Here is a 21,176-nt window from a genome sequence, read left to right as displayed (position 1 = left end):
TATATGGAATTTGAAATTCTGGGTGAATTTCCGAAATCATTTATATCTGATTTTGCTTTGGAAGGCGGGAAAACTCTATATAAGGACGATACACGGATACAGTTGATTCAAGTATAGGGCAGTTGATGTAAACATCGTCACAAAATGATACGACATCGTAAATACTAAATAGGTTACATTTTGCGGGGAAAATCTATATAAGGACGATACACGGATACAGTTTATTCAAGTATAGGGCAGTTGTTGTAAACATCGTCACAAAATGAAACGACATCGTAAATAGGTTACATTTTGCGGGAAAACTCTATATAAGGACGATACACGGATACAGTTGATTCAAGTATAGGGCAGTTGATGTAAACATCGTCACAAAATGATACGACATCGTAAATAAGTTAAATTTTGCGGGAAAACTCTATATAAGGATGATACACGGATACAGTTGATTCAAGTATAGGGCAGTTGATGTAAACATCGTCACAAAATGATAAGACATCATAAATAGGTTAAATTTGGAAACAATGATTATAGAATGAAATAGTCTGTGATTAACATATTACATACATTATAAAATGGCAGGGGTTTTTATATTTCCTGTATCTCTGTATTAATCGTTTCGGACTGTAATTAGGACTGTTCACGTGAAAGAAATTGTATCTAAATTTTACAATGACGTACTCGTATGTGACGAAATTTACATTTCTTGACCCTATTTTGAAGAACCATACCTCGGTTAGAATTCAATGTTCTTCCAGGAATTATTGGTTGGTTATTGTTTAGCAAAATAGAGCTCAAGTTTAACAATGCTGAGTTTAATTTTACTAAGTTACTGAAATGTGACGAAATTTACTTTTCCTGCCCCAACAGTATAATTTCAATGTGATGAAAAATTGGCATGGGTTTCTATATTTCCTGTATAAATCCATTCCGACTATAATAAGGACTATTGGTAGGAAATAAAATCTATCTAAATTTTAAAATTACGTATGTGACGAAATTTACATTTCTTGCCCCTATTTTAAAGAACCATACCTCCGTTAAAATTCAATTTTCTTCCAGGAATTATTGGTTGGTTATTTTTCAGCAAATCAGAACCCAAGTTTAACAATGCTGAGTTTGATATCACTAATTTACCGAAATGTGACGAAATTTACTTTTCCTGCCCCAACAGTATAATTTCAATGTGATGAAAAATGGGCATGGGTTTCTATATTTCCTGTATAAATCCATTCTAGCTATAATAAGGGCAGTTGATATGAAAGAAAATCTATCTAACTAATGCTATGGCTGATGTGACGAAATTTACATTTCTTGCCCCTATTTTGAAGAATCATACCTCAATTAGTATATAATGTTACTTTATCACCATCACTATGTCGATAAATTAGTTATTTTGCCAACACGGAGCAAATAAAGTTATAATATTTTTTTTGTGACGAAATTTACAAATTTTTACCCTGTTCAGGTGTTGGAATTTTGCCAATGTTAACATATCACTGCCATATAATAATTTATATGACCGGCGTATGGTTGAAATATTGTTAATTGATCCATAGTACGTAATATAGGGTGTTTAAGTTGGTATACTAATATTTACTCAATTTCACACATGTTGAGATATCATACAAATTTATGTGACTAAATTTACCTATTTCTGCCTTCTGTATTTGTATTTGCCTATAACAATGAAATATGTGAACAATTCCAAACACATTCAGTTCACAAAATAATGTAGACTATTCGGCATTTCTTGTCAGGATGTCATAAACATCCCTCATATAAAAAACTTAAATGTGTGACGGAGTTTACATGGTGCTACCATTTAACGAAAAAAGTCGCTAAATATGTAGATAATGGTCATATGCAACTATCCTATAAATTTTAAATTCGAAAATTTGGTCAAACACGGCAACAAGGGGTCCATATAAACTCTGTCACGTTTTTATAGTGTGACAAAGTTTACAACTCACTGCCGGCCGCATTTAAGCGATATCTTATCGTCTGATAAAGATATCGTTATGCGACAAAGTTTATCTAGAGGATGAAACGATTATCCTAACCATTCAGGGTTTATATAGTTTTATGGTGTGACACATTTTACATCATCGTGCCATTTAGTAGGGTCACTAATATTTACCAATATCCTCAAACTTCAATGAACGTGTCCTTATAGACAACTTATGAAACAACATAATACGACCTAAAACCCTTACTTTTCGAATTATTAGCGAAAAACTCATTTTTGGTTTCGCTCGAAAAAAAAAACTCGAAATTTAGAGATAGGTGAGTTGTAAATTGGCCTAGGAAAGTCACAGAGACTTCCGAATAGGTGCAAAATGTTCGTAATGACCATATTTAGATACAACAACATATGAAGCAATATAAATATATAATATATCATAATATACCTTAAAATGCTTATTTTTAAAAGTGTGTCCGTAGAAGCCTGGAGAAAATATGCTATAGCACTGCCCTGGAAATTGCGAGACAATCTCTGAGTCTCTTCTTCATGGTCATACAGAGAACCACTTAAGTGGTGAACAGTGAACCACCTAATTGTTGGGCTTTCATAGTAGTGTGAATTATACCACTAACACAGGACACAAATTTAATTTAATTAAATTCTACCGGGTATAACAGCTGGTACTGGTACGTGTGTGTTTTTATCTTGAGATAATCGACTTTCTTCAAATATCATTTCGCGGAATAATTTGAACGGAAAGTCCAGCTCAATTGTATGAGCCACCAACTTGCAATGAATCTGAGGACTAATTTCTGGGATTAACGGAAAAACACGTACTAATTAAGTAACAGTCCTTGGCCACACTGAATGTAATGTCAGTATAACAGTAGCTGTAGGGCCCCCATATACAGCACAATATATATACAGTGCTGTAGTTCTGCTTCTGTTAGTGGAACAACTCCTCATGGCCAACAGGGGCCCCGTACAGCACATTATATACAGTGCTAAAATATGATAATATAGTTCTGCCTCTGACTAATGAGTCTAATTTATTATGAGCATGTTCATGTGCCAGTTGGCTGACAGCCGTCCTGAAATTACATTATTAGTTAATATTACAGAGTCTTATAGTTGCAGAGTCTTATGCAGAGTCTTATGACTCTAATTAAGGACCGTTCACATAATATTACGTAATCATTTTTTGGACCATTTTTAAGCTATTGTGACAAAATTACACTAGCGTTATCATTTAGAAACCTCCCCCCCCTCCTCTCGGCTGATTACGTAATATGTGAACCCCTTAAGTTGAAATGACGCTTCTTAACCCACGCTCCAGAACCTACGGTCTACACTACCTGTGTCTTATATTTGCTGTGTCTTATATTTCTACAACATCGCACTGAGGTGCTAAAACTCACACACTAACGTTCACATTACCATCCTCCTCTGATGTGTGTTCCTATAACTCTCATCAACTTCCCTCTATTATTATTATTATCCTCTAAATATGATCTGCTATATTCCCTCTACAACTTATCTACTAATTATATTCTTTAAAGATTCCTTCACAGTCCATTGTCCACACACAATAGTAAAAGAACCAACGCAGAAAGAAATACACTTTAGTTCACTCTACTCCGGTCTGTCCCAGTGCTTCGGGCACAATGTTGCTTGGTGCAGGTTATTCCTCTTGTTTTTAACCTCTGGTTCTCTTTACTCCCTCTAGATCAGAAGTAATCTGTTCCGTGTCAAGTACTGCTCTATACTCACAGTCTATGAATACTGTACACTATGTGTCACACGCCGTGTCACATGAGGTTTACAAATACACTTTGTAACATGGCCCTCACTTTCTGTTACACTCCTCCTGCTAGATCCTAAGTCCTAGCTAACTTGCTCACTGCAGTCTGTAACGCTGTGATGAGTAATAACAATCACCTTTACACGCCCCTCATGAACCTATACCCACTGAGTACATCCTACTCTGGAAGTTATAGGATCCTAAGTGTTGGCTTCTATTACGTGTTCAATCTTCTGCTGAGTACATCAGAGGGCGTGTCTACAATCTACATAATTATTAGCGTCCTTTAAGTCCTATGTGGTACGATCATCATACTGCAATAGTGTGTCATCCAGGTACACCTGATGTTCTACACTCTGTGTTATAATAGCAATAGTAGAATTAGTAGAATAAATAGGAGTTGAACACACTCAGAATGAGTTGGAATAAATAATATGATATCAAAGTGGTCCCTATGGTGGTTACATTGGTGGTTCCTATGGTTATGATAGAATTTATAGACTTTCCTGATAAACTATAAACATTTTTTATGGCTTTATAAGGCCAGAGACTCCTATTCCATCAGCCCAGAATCAAACATTCCACAGCACACAATTTCCTCAGAACGAAAAAAAAATTTATTCTACAGAATGAAAAGTTTCCACGTTCCTTACTGGTATGCGATGTGTTACCAGCAAGTTGTTTATTTGTTATTATTATAACTTATATATAAGTATCATCACATATCATGTAGAACCTGCGAGAACCCCTGTCGTTGCATCACCTGGGTAGTAACAGCAGTATTCTGTGCTATTTTGAGCTTTATACCAGCTGACACCCCCTCTGAGTTTGTAAAACCAGAACCCACCCCCACTCCACATTCTAAACCCTTTATGTTCCAGTAAACACACTATTAACACCTCCCAACTAACCACACTCCCTCCCTTCTAGCACCATGTCAGCAGTGGAGAAGGAGAAGGAGGAGGAGTTCGTGAGAGCGCTGGGTAGAGCAAACACCAGTCTGAAGCCTGATAAGAGCTTGTTAAATTCCAAGTTCGAGCAATACAAATACACTTCAGGTAGGTTTGACAGGCTGAGCGCTTTTTATGGATATATTATTATGTTTTGACAAGGAAATATATTGTGTTTTATATTAAGTTAGTTAAGTGTATAATAAATCTTATGTTTAAGTAAGGTGTTAATATGACTTTTTACATTAGGTCAAAGAGGCGTCGCAGTAGACCATAGTTTTAGATTTATTATAAAACATTAACTTAGTTAAAAGTATATTATTAGAATATATTATTAGAATATATTTTTAGATTTATCTAAGGCCTACTAACTTAATTAAGCATATTTTTTAATAATTTATTGTAAAAACATAATATAATAATAGGAATTGGTAACATAATCTTGATATTATAACTAAGGAGTTGTTTCAGTTTCCTGACTTGCAGGTGCGTTTTAATAAAGTAATAACAATTGAAACAATTGAAATTGTCTCCGTTATTATTAATATTATATATTTTATATTTTATTGTAAGGATATTATGTATCTTATATAAAAAATTATCTATCATTTAAAAAAATAGAAGGATAAACTTTTTCATAATACGCATTAATGTCATTATAACAATAACAAATTGCAAATTACAAAAAGAAGTTATACATCCTTATCATACCGTTCTACTTATCTGAATTCTTTTTAATCTATAAAATACACTGCTTAAATACTCTAGCCCCTTATCACCACAAACATATCAATCCAGCGTGACGAACAACTTTACGAATTACCAATGATAAGTAAGTTGAATTATATCTGCAAATTATGCAGAAAGTCTCAAATAATCAGCAAATTACGGGGGTATGTTCTGCAGAAAAAAACTTCGAGAAGCCCCGTACAGACTAGTTCAGGCCCCGTACAGACTAGTTCAGGCCCCGTACAGACTAGTTCAGGCCCCGTACAGACTTCTTTAGGTGCCTAAAGTACAGACTAGTTCAGGTACTCTTCAGCAACATTAATTAGTACGTGATTTGGTGATCTCTGTCTGAAGCAAACTAAAAAGGGGACATCAGCATTATTTCTTCGTAGGCTAGGTGGCGGACGGTAATTCAATAAATTGCCCCCCAAGATTCAGGAAGAGATCACGGCCACGGACACATAAGTTCCGAATATAAATTATAATTGGACAGAAGTTGAGAAGTTTGTGTACACCAACTCGGGAGCGCTGTAACACATATTTTCACAATGAATAGAAGGTAGCTTAAAGTGGTGGCAGACAGGAATTTAATGAATTGACAATATATTTCTAACTGCCAGGTAGAGAGCACGAGATAACGTACAGATCCCTCCGGACTCCGCCCCACCGGACCAGGTTACCCGACTCTGACTACTCCTACCAGATGACTAGAGCCTCCTGTCTCTTCAACCATCTCATAGCCAGTCCTACAGGTTAGTAATAATATAGCAGGTCATCATAGTGCTGTATTGTGATGATAACGCACTGTTGTAGATATATCGTCTCTTCATGGACTGAACCAATTACTTTCTATAGAAAACACTGATGGTTTACCAGCACTCGGCAAATATACCAGATATTTTCAAAAGTTTCAATAATATTTGGCATAATTTCAGGTCATCTAAAATTAAAATAGCTCCCCCCCCCCCCCCCCCCCCCATCACTTACTCCCCCTAACAACACTAATTACAACAACCCCCCTCCAGGTAAAGAGTTCTACTTTATCCACCACAAACCAGCAGCAAACAGATACGTACTAATAGACGCTCTAACAGATACTGAACTGGTAGAGTTCACTAACACCGAGACTCTTCTCTTTAATGTGTCAGCAGTGTGGGGAGACAGTGAGACTCTTATCATCTGTATTGGATCTAATCTCTATGTCATGACTGTTACCCCGGTTACCCCCACCACCTCCGCAGGCATCTCCTCCGCAAGCATCTCTGTTAAGCAGAGAACTACACTAACATTACCTCATCAGTGCCTTCTTCTCAGTTCATTTCAGCGAGTCGGAGCGGTTCACCTAGTCACGTGTTATAAGTCAGATAACCTGTTTATACATCAGATTCTGAGGCAGGATGACGAGGAGGAGGGGGTGTTTGAAGTGATAGCAAGGATTAAACAGTCGGGTATTGCCAGATTCGCTGCAGTGAAGGGTGATCTGTTAACTTTAGTGAGTGAGGGTAAACTGATAGTACCAGAGCCACAGCCACGTGCTACAATAATAGAGGAGTCTGTTAAGAGCACGGAGGAGGAGACTGTACTGAAGAAGGAGGAGGAAGATAAGAACTACACGTGGACCCAGTCTCTCGAAGATGTGGAGATCAGTATACAGCTGCCCAGTGGGATATTGAAGACGGACTTGATGGTGGACATAGGACTAGACTCGCTCGAGGTACATTATGAGTGTGTTATGTCATAGCTTTCTTGACACGTAGTAATCGTGTACTCTGCTGATAAACTAAACACATACCGTAATGTGACATACACATAACACACGCGAAGAAGTCACTTTATCATCTAGCACCATCACTTAGTCAGACCATGAAAATGTACAGTATAATAACGCTCCATCTGAAATGTAACACACTGTAACAAACTGTAACACTCTATACCTCTCAGGTCCGCACCAAAGGCGGTCAGGAGCTATTCAAATCCAAGCTATTCAGCAAAGTAGAACCGAAGGAGTCAACCTGGAACATGTCCTCAGATAACAAGAAAGTAGAAGTGATGCTGACAAAGTACCAAGAGGCCCACAACTGGGCGCATCTGCTGGACACGCCCCACTACGACCCCTCAGGAAACCTGCTCTCCCAGATCTCGGACCTCAGTGAGGAGGAGCTGAGGAACGTTATGCGGAGGATGGAGTCACTCAACGAGTACACCTCTGATACGATAGATAAGTCTCCTCTTTACACTCCTGACAAGGAGTTTGAGGAGTGCGATGAGATGGACGGACAACAGGTATAGAAGAGAACGTGGTTTATTTTTATGCGCATATTATGAATTATTAAAACTTCATTATGCAGTTTGCATAACGCGTTGTTTCTGCGAGCGAAGTGAGACAATCTGACAAATTACTTAGCTTGGTGCTGATGGTCAGCTGAACCGTTTTCAAATTCTAACTTTCCCTGTATTTCATTTGTCATAAACCCCGTTATATATCGTTCCAAATTATAAGATTATTACTTAAATAATTATAAACTAGTAATAACTATAATAATTATAAACTTATTAATTATTCCAGGTCCTCCTGTCCGGCTTCACTCTTGGCCCTCAGGAGCTCCAACAAGAGTACTTAGTGGAGCTGTCTCCAGGCACCCTCCTCTTCTCTGATTCAGACCGGGGATTCGTTGTGAGCCACAGTGTTGATGCCTGTTATTACAAGTCGGGCGACCCTGACAACTCGGCCTGTAACCATGGCAACCTGAACACCCCTGGTAACCCTAGCAACCTGAACACTCCTGGTCACCAAGGCACTGTAACCTCTCCCTGGCTCCACACGGACACTTTCCACGCCTTCAACATGGTCCAGGCCACCAAGACTCAGAAGAAGTTTATTGTAACGGACAGTAAGAAGTACGCAGCTATAGTTGACATCTCCAGACATGTTTACATTTACAACTGTACTAGAGATAGTTCCTATGGTAAACTTCTTGTTATGACACTGGACAATTCGGATGATTCGGAAGTTTTGGGCGTTTATCCTCGAGAAGATTCGATCGTTTTATTGACTGAAAAGCATCTTATAACTGTGAAGTTTTCACTTTGATAGCAGTTAGTACGTGGAGCCGGAGAATCTGTGTTGATTATCTGCTTCACTACCGTTCACTACATACAGGGTTTCTCTCAAATATTTAACTGTTTTGTAAGGCATTTAGAAGGTTATCCCGACATCGAACTTAATTATTAACTCTGAGAGCAGACCGGTTTTTTTAACATTTGAGTCTTATTTTAGGCTATTTTATTGCATAAATTCTTTATAGTCTATTTTGTAACTTATAACTCAATAAACAAAGTATGAATATATCTTTTATTTTATTTTACTCCGGGCACGTACTACCTTCTTATACTGTTCTATTGGCTCGCTTGAGTTTACTTCAGATCCTTCCCAGTTAATTATGCAATAAACATAAATGAACAATTACTACCCAACTAAACCATGCCGTTCAGGGATTATTAATACAGTCCAATGTGCATGAAACCTCTTAAAATTAGTATGCCTGCCTCCATATTTAACTGTGACTCAGATAGCATAACAAATACTCAGCTAGAATAAGATCAGCTCAAACTTAATTGCTCTCAAATTATGGAATTGTAGGATTGTAATTGCTCTCATATTACAGAAGTAAAATGAGCGATGATGATGATTTCGTTACAAAGCCGGCTCTCAGAACCTACAAAAGAAGACGGCGCACAGCGCCCCTGGCACCGGTCCAACCTCCAGTATCCCCTCAAAAACTTGTTGAAAATGAGTTTCTGAGCTCCAAAGAGTGGTCCCCTGGAAAAATACCTCCAGTTTCACACAACAACTGCAGCAAGCCAGCAAGTGAAGTCTCTGCAGTACTTTGTGATAAGCGGTTAAATGCAGCAGATGAAGCTGTAAAACATGACAGTAAAGTATCAGAGTTGGACGCGTTTCTGAGTAGTAATAGCAGTGTGTTAGGTAGATCAGTGTTGGAGGTCACCTGTTTACGAGACCTGGAGGTAGAAACTGTTCCTAACGATGAGAACGAGAATGAGAGAAACATTATCACTCCTACCGTGAAGGAGCAGAGACTGAGTGAAGAGAAAGTAGCTGTGAAGGAGCAGATAGCGAACATTAAGATAGCGACCAAGTCTCTCTGTAGCAGGGTTAACGGGAGGAGACTGAGACAGAGCTCCTTGTTTAGCAAGGTCAGGGGAGGGACGTCTAGTGAGTTGGGGGATAATACCACTTCTCCCAGCAAGAAGGATTCAGAAAATACTAAAAATCAGTCAGCTAAGAATCAGAATGAGAAAAATAAATCTCAGGTAATATCAGGTCAGGGCAAAAAGGAATTCGTGAGTCCAGACAAAGAACCACATCCAGCCTCTTCAGTTCCAAAAACACCCCTTCAACCAAAGAAACTAATCAAGCAGGCGGGTACTTCTCAACTAGACTTGGGCTCAATGTTCGGCCTAGCACCAAAGCATCACGACAAGAAATTAGTAAAACAGGAGGGTACATCCCAACTAGATCTAGGTGCAATGTTTGGCCTCAAAGCCAAGCACCCTAAGGTTGAACCTAAACCAGAGAAACCTACAAAACGTGTAGTGCCCTTCTACAAGTGGGTCAGAGGGACGACCTTTACTGTGGACGCCTTCAACTTCGGGGAGATCCCCAAATGCACCGCCTACTTCCTGTCCCACTTCCACTCAGACCACTATATGGGTCTCAACAAGCACTTCACTGGTATAGTCTACTGCAGTAAAGTCACCTCCAACTACGTTATCAACAACCTTAAAGTCAGTCCTGACAGAGTGAGGAGCCTGGAGTTTGATCAGATAGAAGTGGTAGAGGGGGTGGAAGTGAGTCTCATAACAGCTAACCACTGTCCGGGCTCTGCTATGTTCCTGTTCGAGTCTCCCAGTATTGGGTCTATTCTACACACTGGGGACTTCAGGTATGTGGTCACGTGCAAATGTGATGTGATCACGTGCAAATGTGATAACGTGCCAATGTGGTTATATTATAATAATTCTACTCTCTGATTAACTCATTGGCTGAACTTAAAATACAACATAACGTAATACAACGTTGAAGATTTTGGTTTGGAATAAAAATGAATTACACGTTAACTATACACCTGACTATAATAACCGCCAGGTATAACGCTACAATGTTGTCCCACCCCCTGCTCCTCAACAAGTCCCTCTCAGTACTCTACCTGGACACCACCTACTGCGACCCACTCTACAAGTTCCCGCCTCAAGAGGACGTTATTCAGTACATGGCGGGGGAGGTTCTACAGTTCACCAGGGATACTCTGATAGTGTGCGGATCTTACACTATAGGTTAGAATACGATCAGATAGTAAATAAGGGGAGATATTCGAATGAAAATATTCGTTTGAGGGGGAGGAATAAGCTAAAATGTCTAATTATAGCATATATATAATATACAAGCACATTACCTCATTTCATTCCATATGTGTAGGGGTATGCTCATGAACATGTCCTCATGTCTCGTTTTTGTTCAAATTTCCCAATACTATACAGTTCACGAGCGTGTATACCCTACACAATAGGCCCGGGTAAGTTAGCATTGTCTACCGATTTGTCTATTCTTGTAGAACGTGTTGCGAGCCGAGGATAATCGATGCATAATATAAAAAGAGTTTTGATTCCTGGTAACACGTGATGTCCATATAAGGTAATAGTTTGGTATGGCAGGTGTAAATTGTAAATGTCCCAGTATTATGTTGTCTAACTGCCAGGATTGTTGACTTATTTGCCCACTTTTCCGTGCCAGGGTATTTACCCGTTTACTGTCTCTAAACACAAGATTAAACCTGTTGCTTTTGTGCGGCCAGGTAGGAGAGTGACACTGCTGAGAGGAAAGTTCAAAAACGCAATGGTTGTATTACCAATTATCAGAGTCTAAAGAAATAGTTGTGAGTAAGATTCGGTCTTGGCACGAAACACTTACAGTGACAGCGTATCATTCCTCAGAGGCCAAAACTACTAATAACGTGATTATAACACGTTCATAACACTAAAATAAGCAATGATATTATTCTTTAGAAAGGTGACTTTTCCAACGAATAATACCATTGGTTATTCTTCTGAAAGCTAGCAAAATTCCATTGATAACTTATAACTATTGCCTATTGGCCTTTTTTTGTGGAAAATAAAATTGAAGTATAAACTTCCAAAATTCTAAATTATTGTTTTTTTCGATATCAGCCCACTGCACAAATATTAGACATACAGTATTACATAAACCAGGCTATAGTCTGTACTCTGTAGGGTAGACACTATATCGTGAATTTGCAGGGATTTGCAGGGTGCAAATTTACTCCGAATATTTCTCCGAATTTATTATATTCAGAGGCGCGTGCTTTTAACATCTTATCAGTACGCTTAACGCTTTGCAAAACTGCAATTTTGTTGTTCCAACTTATCATACATACTTGTTCTTACATATTATTTTCATTAACTAACTAAATTATAAAGTCTAAATATCAAACAATTCACGATCAATGCGTGGCTATGTGGCATTTAATATTACAATATTCGGAGATACGTAAAATTACAGGCACCTCTCTCGCCGTACCTGTCTGCTCTACTCACTGAAGGAATAGATAATAATATTATTGAATCAAACGTTTCACCAGGAAAGCTTGCCAACTAACTAACTAATATATTATTTTACAAAACATTAAAGTGGACTTTAAAGTTAAACTAGAAAGTAATTAACCATCTCTAAATATTAAACTTACCGCTTTTTGTCCCACACTGTCTGGAAACTGGACTTGAACGCTATTTTTGGGAACCACTACTTCTCCCTTATTTTTGGGAACCACTACTTCTCCCTTATTTTGGGGAACCACCACTTATCCCTTATTTTTGGGAACCACTACTTCTCCCTTATTTTGGGGAACCACTACTTATCCCTTATTTTTGGGAACCACTACTTCTCCCTTATTTTTGGGAACCACTACTTCTCCATTATTTTGGGAACCACTGCTTATCCCTTATTTTTGGGAACCACTACTTCCCCCTTATTTTTGGGAACCACTACTTCTCCATTATTTTGGGAACCACTACTTCTCCCTTATTTTTGGGAACCACTACTTCTCCCTTATTTCTGGGAACCACTACTTCTCCCTTATTTTGGGAACCACTACTTCTCCCAGGTTATTTTTGGGAACCACTTGCACTGCACTACTTCTCCCTTATTCCTGAATCTAAGGATTTATTCGTACTGGGAAGGGGCTGGAGGTTATTTAATCAGAAAGTGCTCTGAAGTTTGTACGACTAATTTATTAATTTGATAAGATAATGAAGTCTGTAGAATAAGAGACTAATTTGATAACATTTCGAGTCACGCAATTCTCGAACAGGATATAATATTATATTTAGATAGAATTGAACGGGACCCAGTGCTCTCAAAATTTGTGAATTTTCCTCGGGGATCAGAACAAAACTTCCGTTAAACTCCGAACCAGAGAGAAGCAGCTTCTTAGCGAAACCCAAGTCATCATTTTATGCTGAAATTAAAGAGTTATGAGCAGGAATAAAGTTGTGATCGGCCTCATCTCGTATAGGCTATAAAACGCCCGCCCTTAAATCCAATCGGAGTTTTCTTCACAAAAGTGCAATGCTGTTCCAACATATTATTCTTGGATATTCTCATAATAATCCCAATAATATTCAAAATAGCTCGAGATTAGTGTTTCCCTTCAAAAGTTCGGTTACTATACAGTTTTCGTTACAAATTTAATTAAAAAGCAATGAAGTCTTTAAAACTAGATGATAAATGACTTTATCACCAGACAAAAAGCCTTGTAATTTGATATAACTAAGGAGTAGTGATTGAAGCTTGGAAATATTTCCAATATAAAGCATTAACAAATCAAATTATAAAGTCTTACAAATCAAATTATAGAGTCTAAGAATGTCTTCGCCTTTTGAGGTTTTCGTGTTCGGAGGGCATCCTGTCTGTTCTTACTTCTTAACAAAAGTGAAATACTATTCATCCTTGGAATTTGCTGGAGTAGCTAAGGAATTAGATTATAACAATACTCTGAGAATACCGACCCATCTTGTGCTATTTTGGGTTTTGAACTTTCACTTTAAATGCAATAGAGTGATAAATTCTGGGGTGAATGGAGGAATTAGATAATACTAATAATATTAAATCAAACTGAAGTCTGTAAAATAATTTTGGGTCAAGCACACATCTCTCGAACAAGATATCTGTAGGTACTGAATTCAGTTTGGTTACGGCTTTCGTTAGTCAACTGCTATTTGGAGGTGGGGTTTGAGTGAGAATCGTGGTATTTTAGATCATAATTCATAGTGAATTCTGGACTTGAAGGGAATGTGACGTTTTCTCCCACGAAATGTTTGGCGGTGTTTGCAGAATTGTTACAGAACGAATACAGCTGAAAGTCTGGAACTCGAGAGAACCAACATTTTGGTCGTATGGTAAATGAAACCCTCAGTAACCCCTTCCTTGCAGGCCTGTATCCTAATAATTTGTGATAATTAGTAATTTAACCTCAAACTTATAAGTCAAAGAATATGATCCCATCTTTTGATATTTCAGTTTCCGCATGATTTTTTTCCCCTAAATGCAGTAGCCAGTAGAGCGGAAAATTAAATTAAACTAGATAACAGCTTATCCTGGTGACCGCCCTTGGCACGTACGAAATCTCAATATTCTCAGAATCTCCGCAAACCTTTCATTGAATCTCTCGATCAGGAGCAACGGTTGAGATCTTGGCAGAAATCCAGACGCACTATTTTGGGTAAATTTAAGAATTAAGGAACGTGACTGAGCACCCAATCAATGTAATTTAAGTAAGAGGGGGGTCATTAAGGAGAGAATTTCACACGTAAAATAGATATTTGTGGGGAGATGGACTTTATTGACTATTGAACATTTCAATCAATATCTATAAATAGACATCACCTTCTCCTAAGTGAGATTTTAATACTTGATTAATAAATTGTTCGCTTAATAGATAACGGAATTCTATTTCATAGCTTATAACCACAGTTTCCTCCAGGCAAAGAGAGAATAGTTGAAGGTATTGCTAAAGTTCTGGACTGTAAGATATGTGTTAACCAGACTAAGATGAACCTGATTAAGATGCAGGAAAACAAGGAACTCACCTCCAGACTCTCCAAAAACATAAACTCCAGACTCCACATAGGTAAGAAACTCAACCACCACACATCTTGACGCCAATAAATAACCCAATGTTGACATCGTGTCAACCTCCCAATGTAACAATTTATCTCCACATAATATATCAAGTGGATAATATCATCTTTCTCAATATAACGGGGGGGGGGGGGGGGGGGGGGCATATAACCCGGTCCTGGAGACTCTAATTCCGGCCTAATATTCTTTTTAGATAATCCCCAAATATTATAAGTTATAACCCAACCCTGTAATACCCTAATATCTTGCCGTCGTCACACGCAGATTGTCCTAGGTTATTTAGGCTCCGTAAACTGTAAGAGCCTCAGAAGAGCCTATTAACCAAGATCCTCCCCCACCCTGAACAACCCCTCTACTGCGTGCTATGTCACATTGACTACGCAGTTGCTTGGTCACCAGGGGTTGTTGCTGCGTCTGGTCTTCGCTAACAGCGGTTCTGGAGGATTATTTCCAGATATTAAACATGGTACAGAGAGGCACGGTTATTAAACTCCACCCTCTCTCTCTACAATTACAGCCCTATAATAAATAAACAATGCGGTGAAGACTGCCAGATTTACTCAGACTTAAATAGCTTGTTAAATTATAGACATAGGTTACCTCCCTTCCATTTATTTAACTCTACAGATTGCACCACAAAGTGGATATCCACAGACCAAATCCCGCCCATATCAGAACTTGAACTATATTTGGGAATTAGGTCAAAGACCGACCACCGCTTAAGAGCCGGTTAAGAGCCGTTTAAGAGCCTTTTAAGAACCGCTTAAGAGCCGCTTAAGAACCGTTTAAGAACCGGCTAAGAACCGCTTAAGAACCGGTTAAGAACCGGTTAAGAGCCGGTTTAGAGCCAGTCAAGAGCCGGTGAGCGGCCGCTTAAGAACCGTCTAAGGACCGCTTAAGAACCGCTTAAGAACCGTTGAAGAACCGCCTCTAAAACTGCATTTAAACAACCTAAGAACCAACTTAGAGCCGGTTAAGAACCGGCTAAGAACCGGTTAAGAGCCGGTTAAGAACCGCCTATAGAAAACAGATTTATAAATCTACTAATAAATTTAGATCCGGATAAGAACCGGCTCTTAACCGGTTAAGAACCGGTTAAGAACCGGTTAAGAACCGCCTATAGAAAACAGAAATATAAATCTACTTATTTCCGCATACTACCCGCATTCTGCCCTTATGAACATTACCTTGAAAACCTCAGAGTGAGTCCGTCTCCATAGATACAAAAACCTCTATTATTTGGTGTAACATGAGCTTATTTCATGAAGTGAAGACAAGACAGTGCCGATTGTGAGGTATATTGTGTAGTAATTGCCTCCTCCTCCTCCTCCTCATCCTCTGCTTTATTATAACTATGAGCCTTACATGGCATAAACGCTGCACGTCAGTAATGAAGTATAAGTAAGGGAAATAACAATGTGCGTTATAATAATATAGCTCCTTTATCAATATTTTAATATATCGTCAGTTTCCGCTAGAAACGTCGTAAGTGTACGCATGACCTTTTCATGATGATCATTCAGGGTACAAAATTTGGGGTCAATTTTTTCTCAATCAAAAAGTCGTATTATATCTTTTCGACCAAATAAAGTTCCGTGCTCAGAAAACTAAGTACGGATGATCTTAAAGTCACTTAAATCTATTTTTGACATACGACTTAAAACTGTACTTAAAATGATCATTGAAACATTAAGATCGGCTAAGTATCGGTGGACACATGGCTCAGAATGATCGTGCTTATTGAAAAGGTTATAACTAACAATTTTGTGATTTTAAACTGCTCGAACTCCTATTATATGATATAAGTCGAAAAGAGACAGACACTAGACAGAAGAAGAACTAGAAAGTTGTATTCCATTCGATTATCTCAGAACTGTGCAAAAATACTTCAAGTTCGATCTTTCCATTTGTAACTGACTATATTATCATGTTTGTAGAGGAGTGGTACGTGATATTATATCGGTAAGGAACATATAATTTTATATTGTGCCAAATCGAACGGGTGGCCGGAAATGTGCTGAATTATGGGTCGACTAGGTGGCTCATAATAATTATAGGCTATTCACTCTATTAAAAAAATAGATATATATATAATAACACCAGAATGTGTGTGTGTGTGTGTGTGTGTCTGTCTGTCTGTCTGTCCGTGTGTAATTTCCGGTCGGTTATACAAAAAAAACGGTAAGAGTTACGGGACTGATTTTTTCGGTATAGTGTCGACAAAACTCTGATGAAGCCCATAGGAAATTTTTTTTAAAATCGGCCGATGGTAAGTGGTTTAATTGATGGTTTTGTACCACAAATGTTACATAAAATTGCGTGAGCAGAACGGCAAGAGTTACGGGACTTGCTCTCTCTCTCTCATTACTGTGTAATATGTTATAGCTGCATTTAAGTAGCGTCATAATTGGATTAGCCTGGAAGATTTGCTGTAATGTTATACCTTAAGCTTATTAGGGGAGGGGGGACTGTTAGTGTTTGGGGTCTGTTTGGACTGCAGAGAGAGAGAGAGAGAGAGAGAGTTCATACGACAATGTTATGCGTGTTTTCAAATATAATATGCGGGTGTGGTGCGGAGTTAACAAGGGTTAATTTCTATAACGATTTAAATAAAAATAGAAAGCGGTTCAAGACGGGAGTGATGAGGTGTAATAATCGGTGTTCAGACCTTATGATCATGGAGTGTGGTGCCTCATGGCTAATAATGACTTAATTATCCACAAGAAATAACTGATTATGAGATTATTGTTTAAGAAACTATTGGGTCACCTAATGCGGGTTTTGACTCTGCGGGTAATTACTCCTACCCTTTTTAACTGCGGCAGTGAAATCCCGGCCGTAGGCCGGGTTACACTAGTATATATATATAATGCAATTTCATGGATATTTGATATAGGTTTCCTAAATTTTTGATCAGAAAATCTTCAAAAATATTCTAACTTTTTTGCTGAGTAGCTCCACCTCATGAGAATTAATTAAATTTCCCAATTCTCAGCTCCTGAGAATGATCCCCTGGTCACACCAAGCAACATTTGAATGGCTCTTTAGCTACCAAAAGCAATATTTCTCTCACGTTATCATGAATTGAGCTTCTCAGGAATAAGGAGCAGTCCTTCTGACGTAACTGAAAGAAGGATATAAAATAACAGTTACTACAAAACTTGACCAGATTTTACACGAGGATTACACTACTCAGATAATACGCTTCATTAATCATTATTGATACTCAGTTACCGCACTGTACAATAACATTACTGGTACCTTGTTTATGAATTTGCATGTTTGGATTTGCTTATGTTAATAATTCTGTACTACCACCATTATTTTTACTGTTAATTTCTCAGTGCCTATGAAGGAAATAAACCCTGGAAGCCTCTCAAAGCTACTGGCAAGAACAACCTTTTCCTCAGTAGTGGGCGTCAAACCAACCGGGTGGACTCACAATCAGAACACTGATTTAGCAGGTTAGCAGGGTCAAAAACTTATTTCTCAATTTTTTTTCGCCACATTTATCCTATCTATCCATGAAATGCCAGAGAGTCCATTATAACAGTAATTGTTAATAACAATTATAATTGTGTGAACATTGTACCTGACCTACATTGAGCAGACAAACTCTGTTGATAATAGAGTGCAGGTGTACTCAATAGTCGTTTTCCGAGAAATATTCATGGCCCATGAATATTTCTCGGAAAACGACTATTGAGTACACCTGCACTCTATTATCAACAGAGTTTGTCTGCTCAATGTAGGTCAGGTACAATGTTCACACAGTTATCATGGGCGTTAAAACCACGCCTGTTTGCAAAAGTGTACTTTGTATGAATATTTAGGGCATTTATTTTAATATATATTATTTTACATTATTATATTTTAGTGTGACTTCTATAATTTCATTTATCATGTAATTACCATTGATTAATAAATTGCGGCACACGCCAGCCTCCACCGTGGGGTTTCAAAACAAAACAAACAATTTGGAAATATGAACTGGATGTGATCATCATAGCGTGTGTGTGATCCAAGTTTTTAACTATATAATAGTGATTATGTGCTATAATATTATTAATTTAGGCCCACAGTTGAACTGAGATTGAGAAATAATTGTGGATTAACTAACAACTGTATATTTTTATACCGAAACTGAAACTGAACTTTTGATTCAACGAATCATGCGCGTTATTCCACACTTAAAAGGCAACCTTAAACTACAAAATATGAAAAAATAAAATATTTGTGAAATTGAAAGTAGCATGTTATTAGTCTCGTCAGTAATTTTGCGTGAGGGACGGGAGCTGGAGGAGGGACAGACTTCGTAAATATATGCTTAAGACTATTAAATTTGATTTAGGTAGCAGGAACATTCCATTTGTAAATACAGACGATTTGTACAATTTAAGACTTTTAGCCTCTGATAGAGCGGGATGGAAGAAGTTGTTATAGCTTGTGTATCAGTTTTTCTTTTTTTTCTGGCTACTTATCAGATCTTTAAGATGTTCATTTATGTTCTATTTTTGATTTGAATAAAGTTATATAATAATATTAAATACTTTATTATATTTTATTACATTTTAAATATATTACCATATTTTGCTAAAACAAACTTTTCGTATCACTTATATAATATGTTTTAAACAAATCCCCCTCCAGATATTTTAGATATATTACATTTTATACAGCACTATAATCTATATATATATGCTTAAACACGTGCTAACACGTGCTAACACGTGCCTATTCCCTCAGATATCCGGCCTAGTGGGAGTGGTAAAGTACGAATCTACCCAGTACCGTACAGTGAACACAGCAGCTTCTCAGAGCTGGAAGAGTTTGTAACCTCACTCTCTGTTACCAAGGTAATTGCTACTGTGTTTCCCCGGGAGGACGCTAAGAGGACCTTCATGTTTGAGAAACTAAAACTGTGGACTTTACACTAGGACTTTACACTAGGACTTTACACTAGGACTTTACACTAGGACTTTACACTAGGTGTTGGTATTTTGGAGGAAAGTGTTGAGTTTTGAATCTGAGTTTGTTTTTGGTGTCTGTTCTTAAGTGTACAAGATAATTGAAAGGGAAGTTTAAAATGGGGGATTTTATTCTTATGTTATTGCAAGTAGTTGTTTTATGTTATATTACGATTCTGTTTTTAAATTTGGTATCAACGTTTTTGTTGGTGGAAGCAAGGCAATTTTTGTTCAATATCTTTCAAACAGATAGATCCTTAACGGTTAAAAGGATGTTTGATCTTTATACAGTTTTTACAGTTTTTCAATGTAATTATTTCAATGAATTTATTCCAATTCTGTGAACAAATTGTCTCATTTTGTTTACTTGCAGTCAGTTTGTAAAATTCTTGGGTACTAAATTGTTTAGTACGTCTAGATATAAACTGATGAACAGGCTAAATGGTCCATTAGTTAACAAAATATAACAAAATATAACAAAATAAAACAAAATTTAACCGTAGAAGCCACCTTTCGCGACGCTTCTTGACTCAACTTTCATAATGTCCTGTTAAATCTGAGCAGTCCAGCAGTTTATTTTACGTCAAGGTCTACTGTCCTGACACTAAATCAAACCAGGACAGATCAAGATAAGCATCACGTGACGAGTAGCATTGTCACGTGATAATATTACAATTTTCAATCTAATCTAGTACTTTTTCAGTGCAGTCCCCTGGGCTCTCCCGAAATAGTTACTAAAATGGGATCCGCCCCTCGCAACCATGTGCCCCTGTAAATCTAATCAAACCCCCTGCCACTTTCATAAGTCACACATCACGTGACACATCACACATATTATACTTGATCACGTGACACGTGCTATACTTGACATACCGTGTACCACGTGGTATGTAATGAATGTAATATCCAAACATTTTCACGACATGCGCATAAATAGCATTAAACGGATCATGAAAGATAAGAAATGTGCGTCTGAACAAGTGAACCTGGGACCAGTAACAAGCTACACGTTTTATCTCGAAGTCACGTGACCAGAATACAGCTCTGTGATTAGTCAGTTTGTGTCACGTGACGTGCGATCCCTGGCCTTGTTGGAAAAGTGCCAGAAAAAGCAGCGTCGGTTATTTTAATGAAATTGGATGGAGAGTGGTAGTGATATGAGAGATGTTTCATCACTAGATTCTATACGGGTAAAACACGGGCTAGTATCTTAGTGAGCCGTGTTAATGTTGTTAACAGGGAGAGAGCTGGAGTGGTACGGACAGTTTCGTAATACATACCAGGTGAACTTTAAACTTAAGCAGGTTAAGGTTCTCTCTCCTCTTATAGTTCTCTGTGGGCTTCATGTGTAGAGAAAATCTGGTATATTATATAATATTATTATATATATAGGGATATATAGATTGGTATATAATTATAGTAACCTTGTTGCCTGTACTAGAGTAATTATAGCTGCACATCCACATTTACAGTAAACAAACTGATATGGATCCTATTTTTCTCTAAATGTTTCTCAAGGCTTGGTGGGCTT

General features: G+C 37.8%; 1 protein-coding gene across 1 annotated transcript; it reads left to right on the top strand.

Annotated features, from left to right (window-relative positions):
• The first annotated feature begins 4,698 nt into the window (after positions 1 to 4,698).
• Positions 4,699 to 19,712, top strand: LOC134813144 (uncharacterized). Its single transcript, XM_063820830.1, has 10 exons — positions 4,699 to 4,826; positions 6,068 to 6,195; positions 6,469 to 7,157; positions 7,385 to 7,726; positions 8,010 to 8,527; positions 9,109 to 10,407; positions 10,611 to 10,798; positions 14,521 to 14,667; positions 18,023 to 18,142; positions 19,425 to 19,712. Exons 1-10 carry the CDS (start codon positions 4,699 to 4,701, stop codon positions 19,613 to 19,615), a joined length of 3,750 nt encoding a protein of 1,249 aa, XP_063676900.1. The 3' UTR covers positions 19,616 to 19,712.
• The last annotated feature ends 1,464 nt before the right edge of the window (positions 19,713 to 21,176 follow it).

The sequence above is a fragment of the Bolinopsis microptera genome, chromosome 3 (genome assembly GCF_026151205.1).
Source record: "Bolinopsis microptera isolate Bmic1 chromosome 3, MBARI_Bmic_1.0, whole genome shotgun sequence".
NCBI classification, from domain to species: domain Eukaryota; kingdom Metazoa; phylum Ctenophora; class Tentaculata; order Lobata; family Bolinopsidae; genus Bolinopsis; species Bolinopsis microptera.
This window is presented reverse-complemented; position numbering and strand designations above follow the sequence as displayed.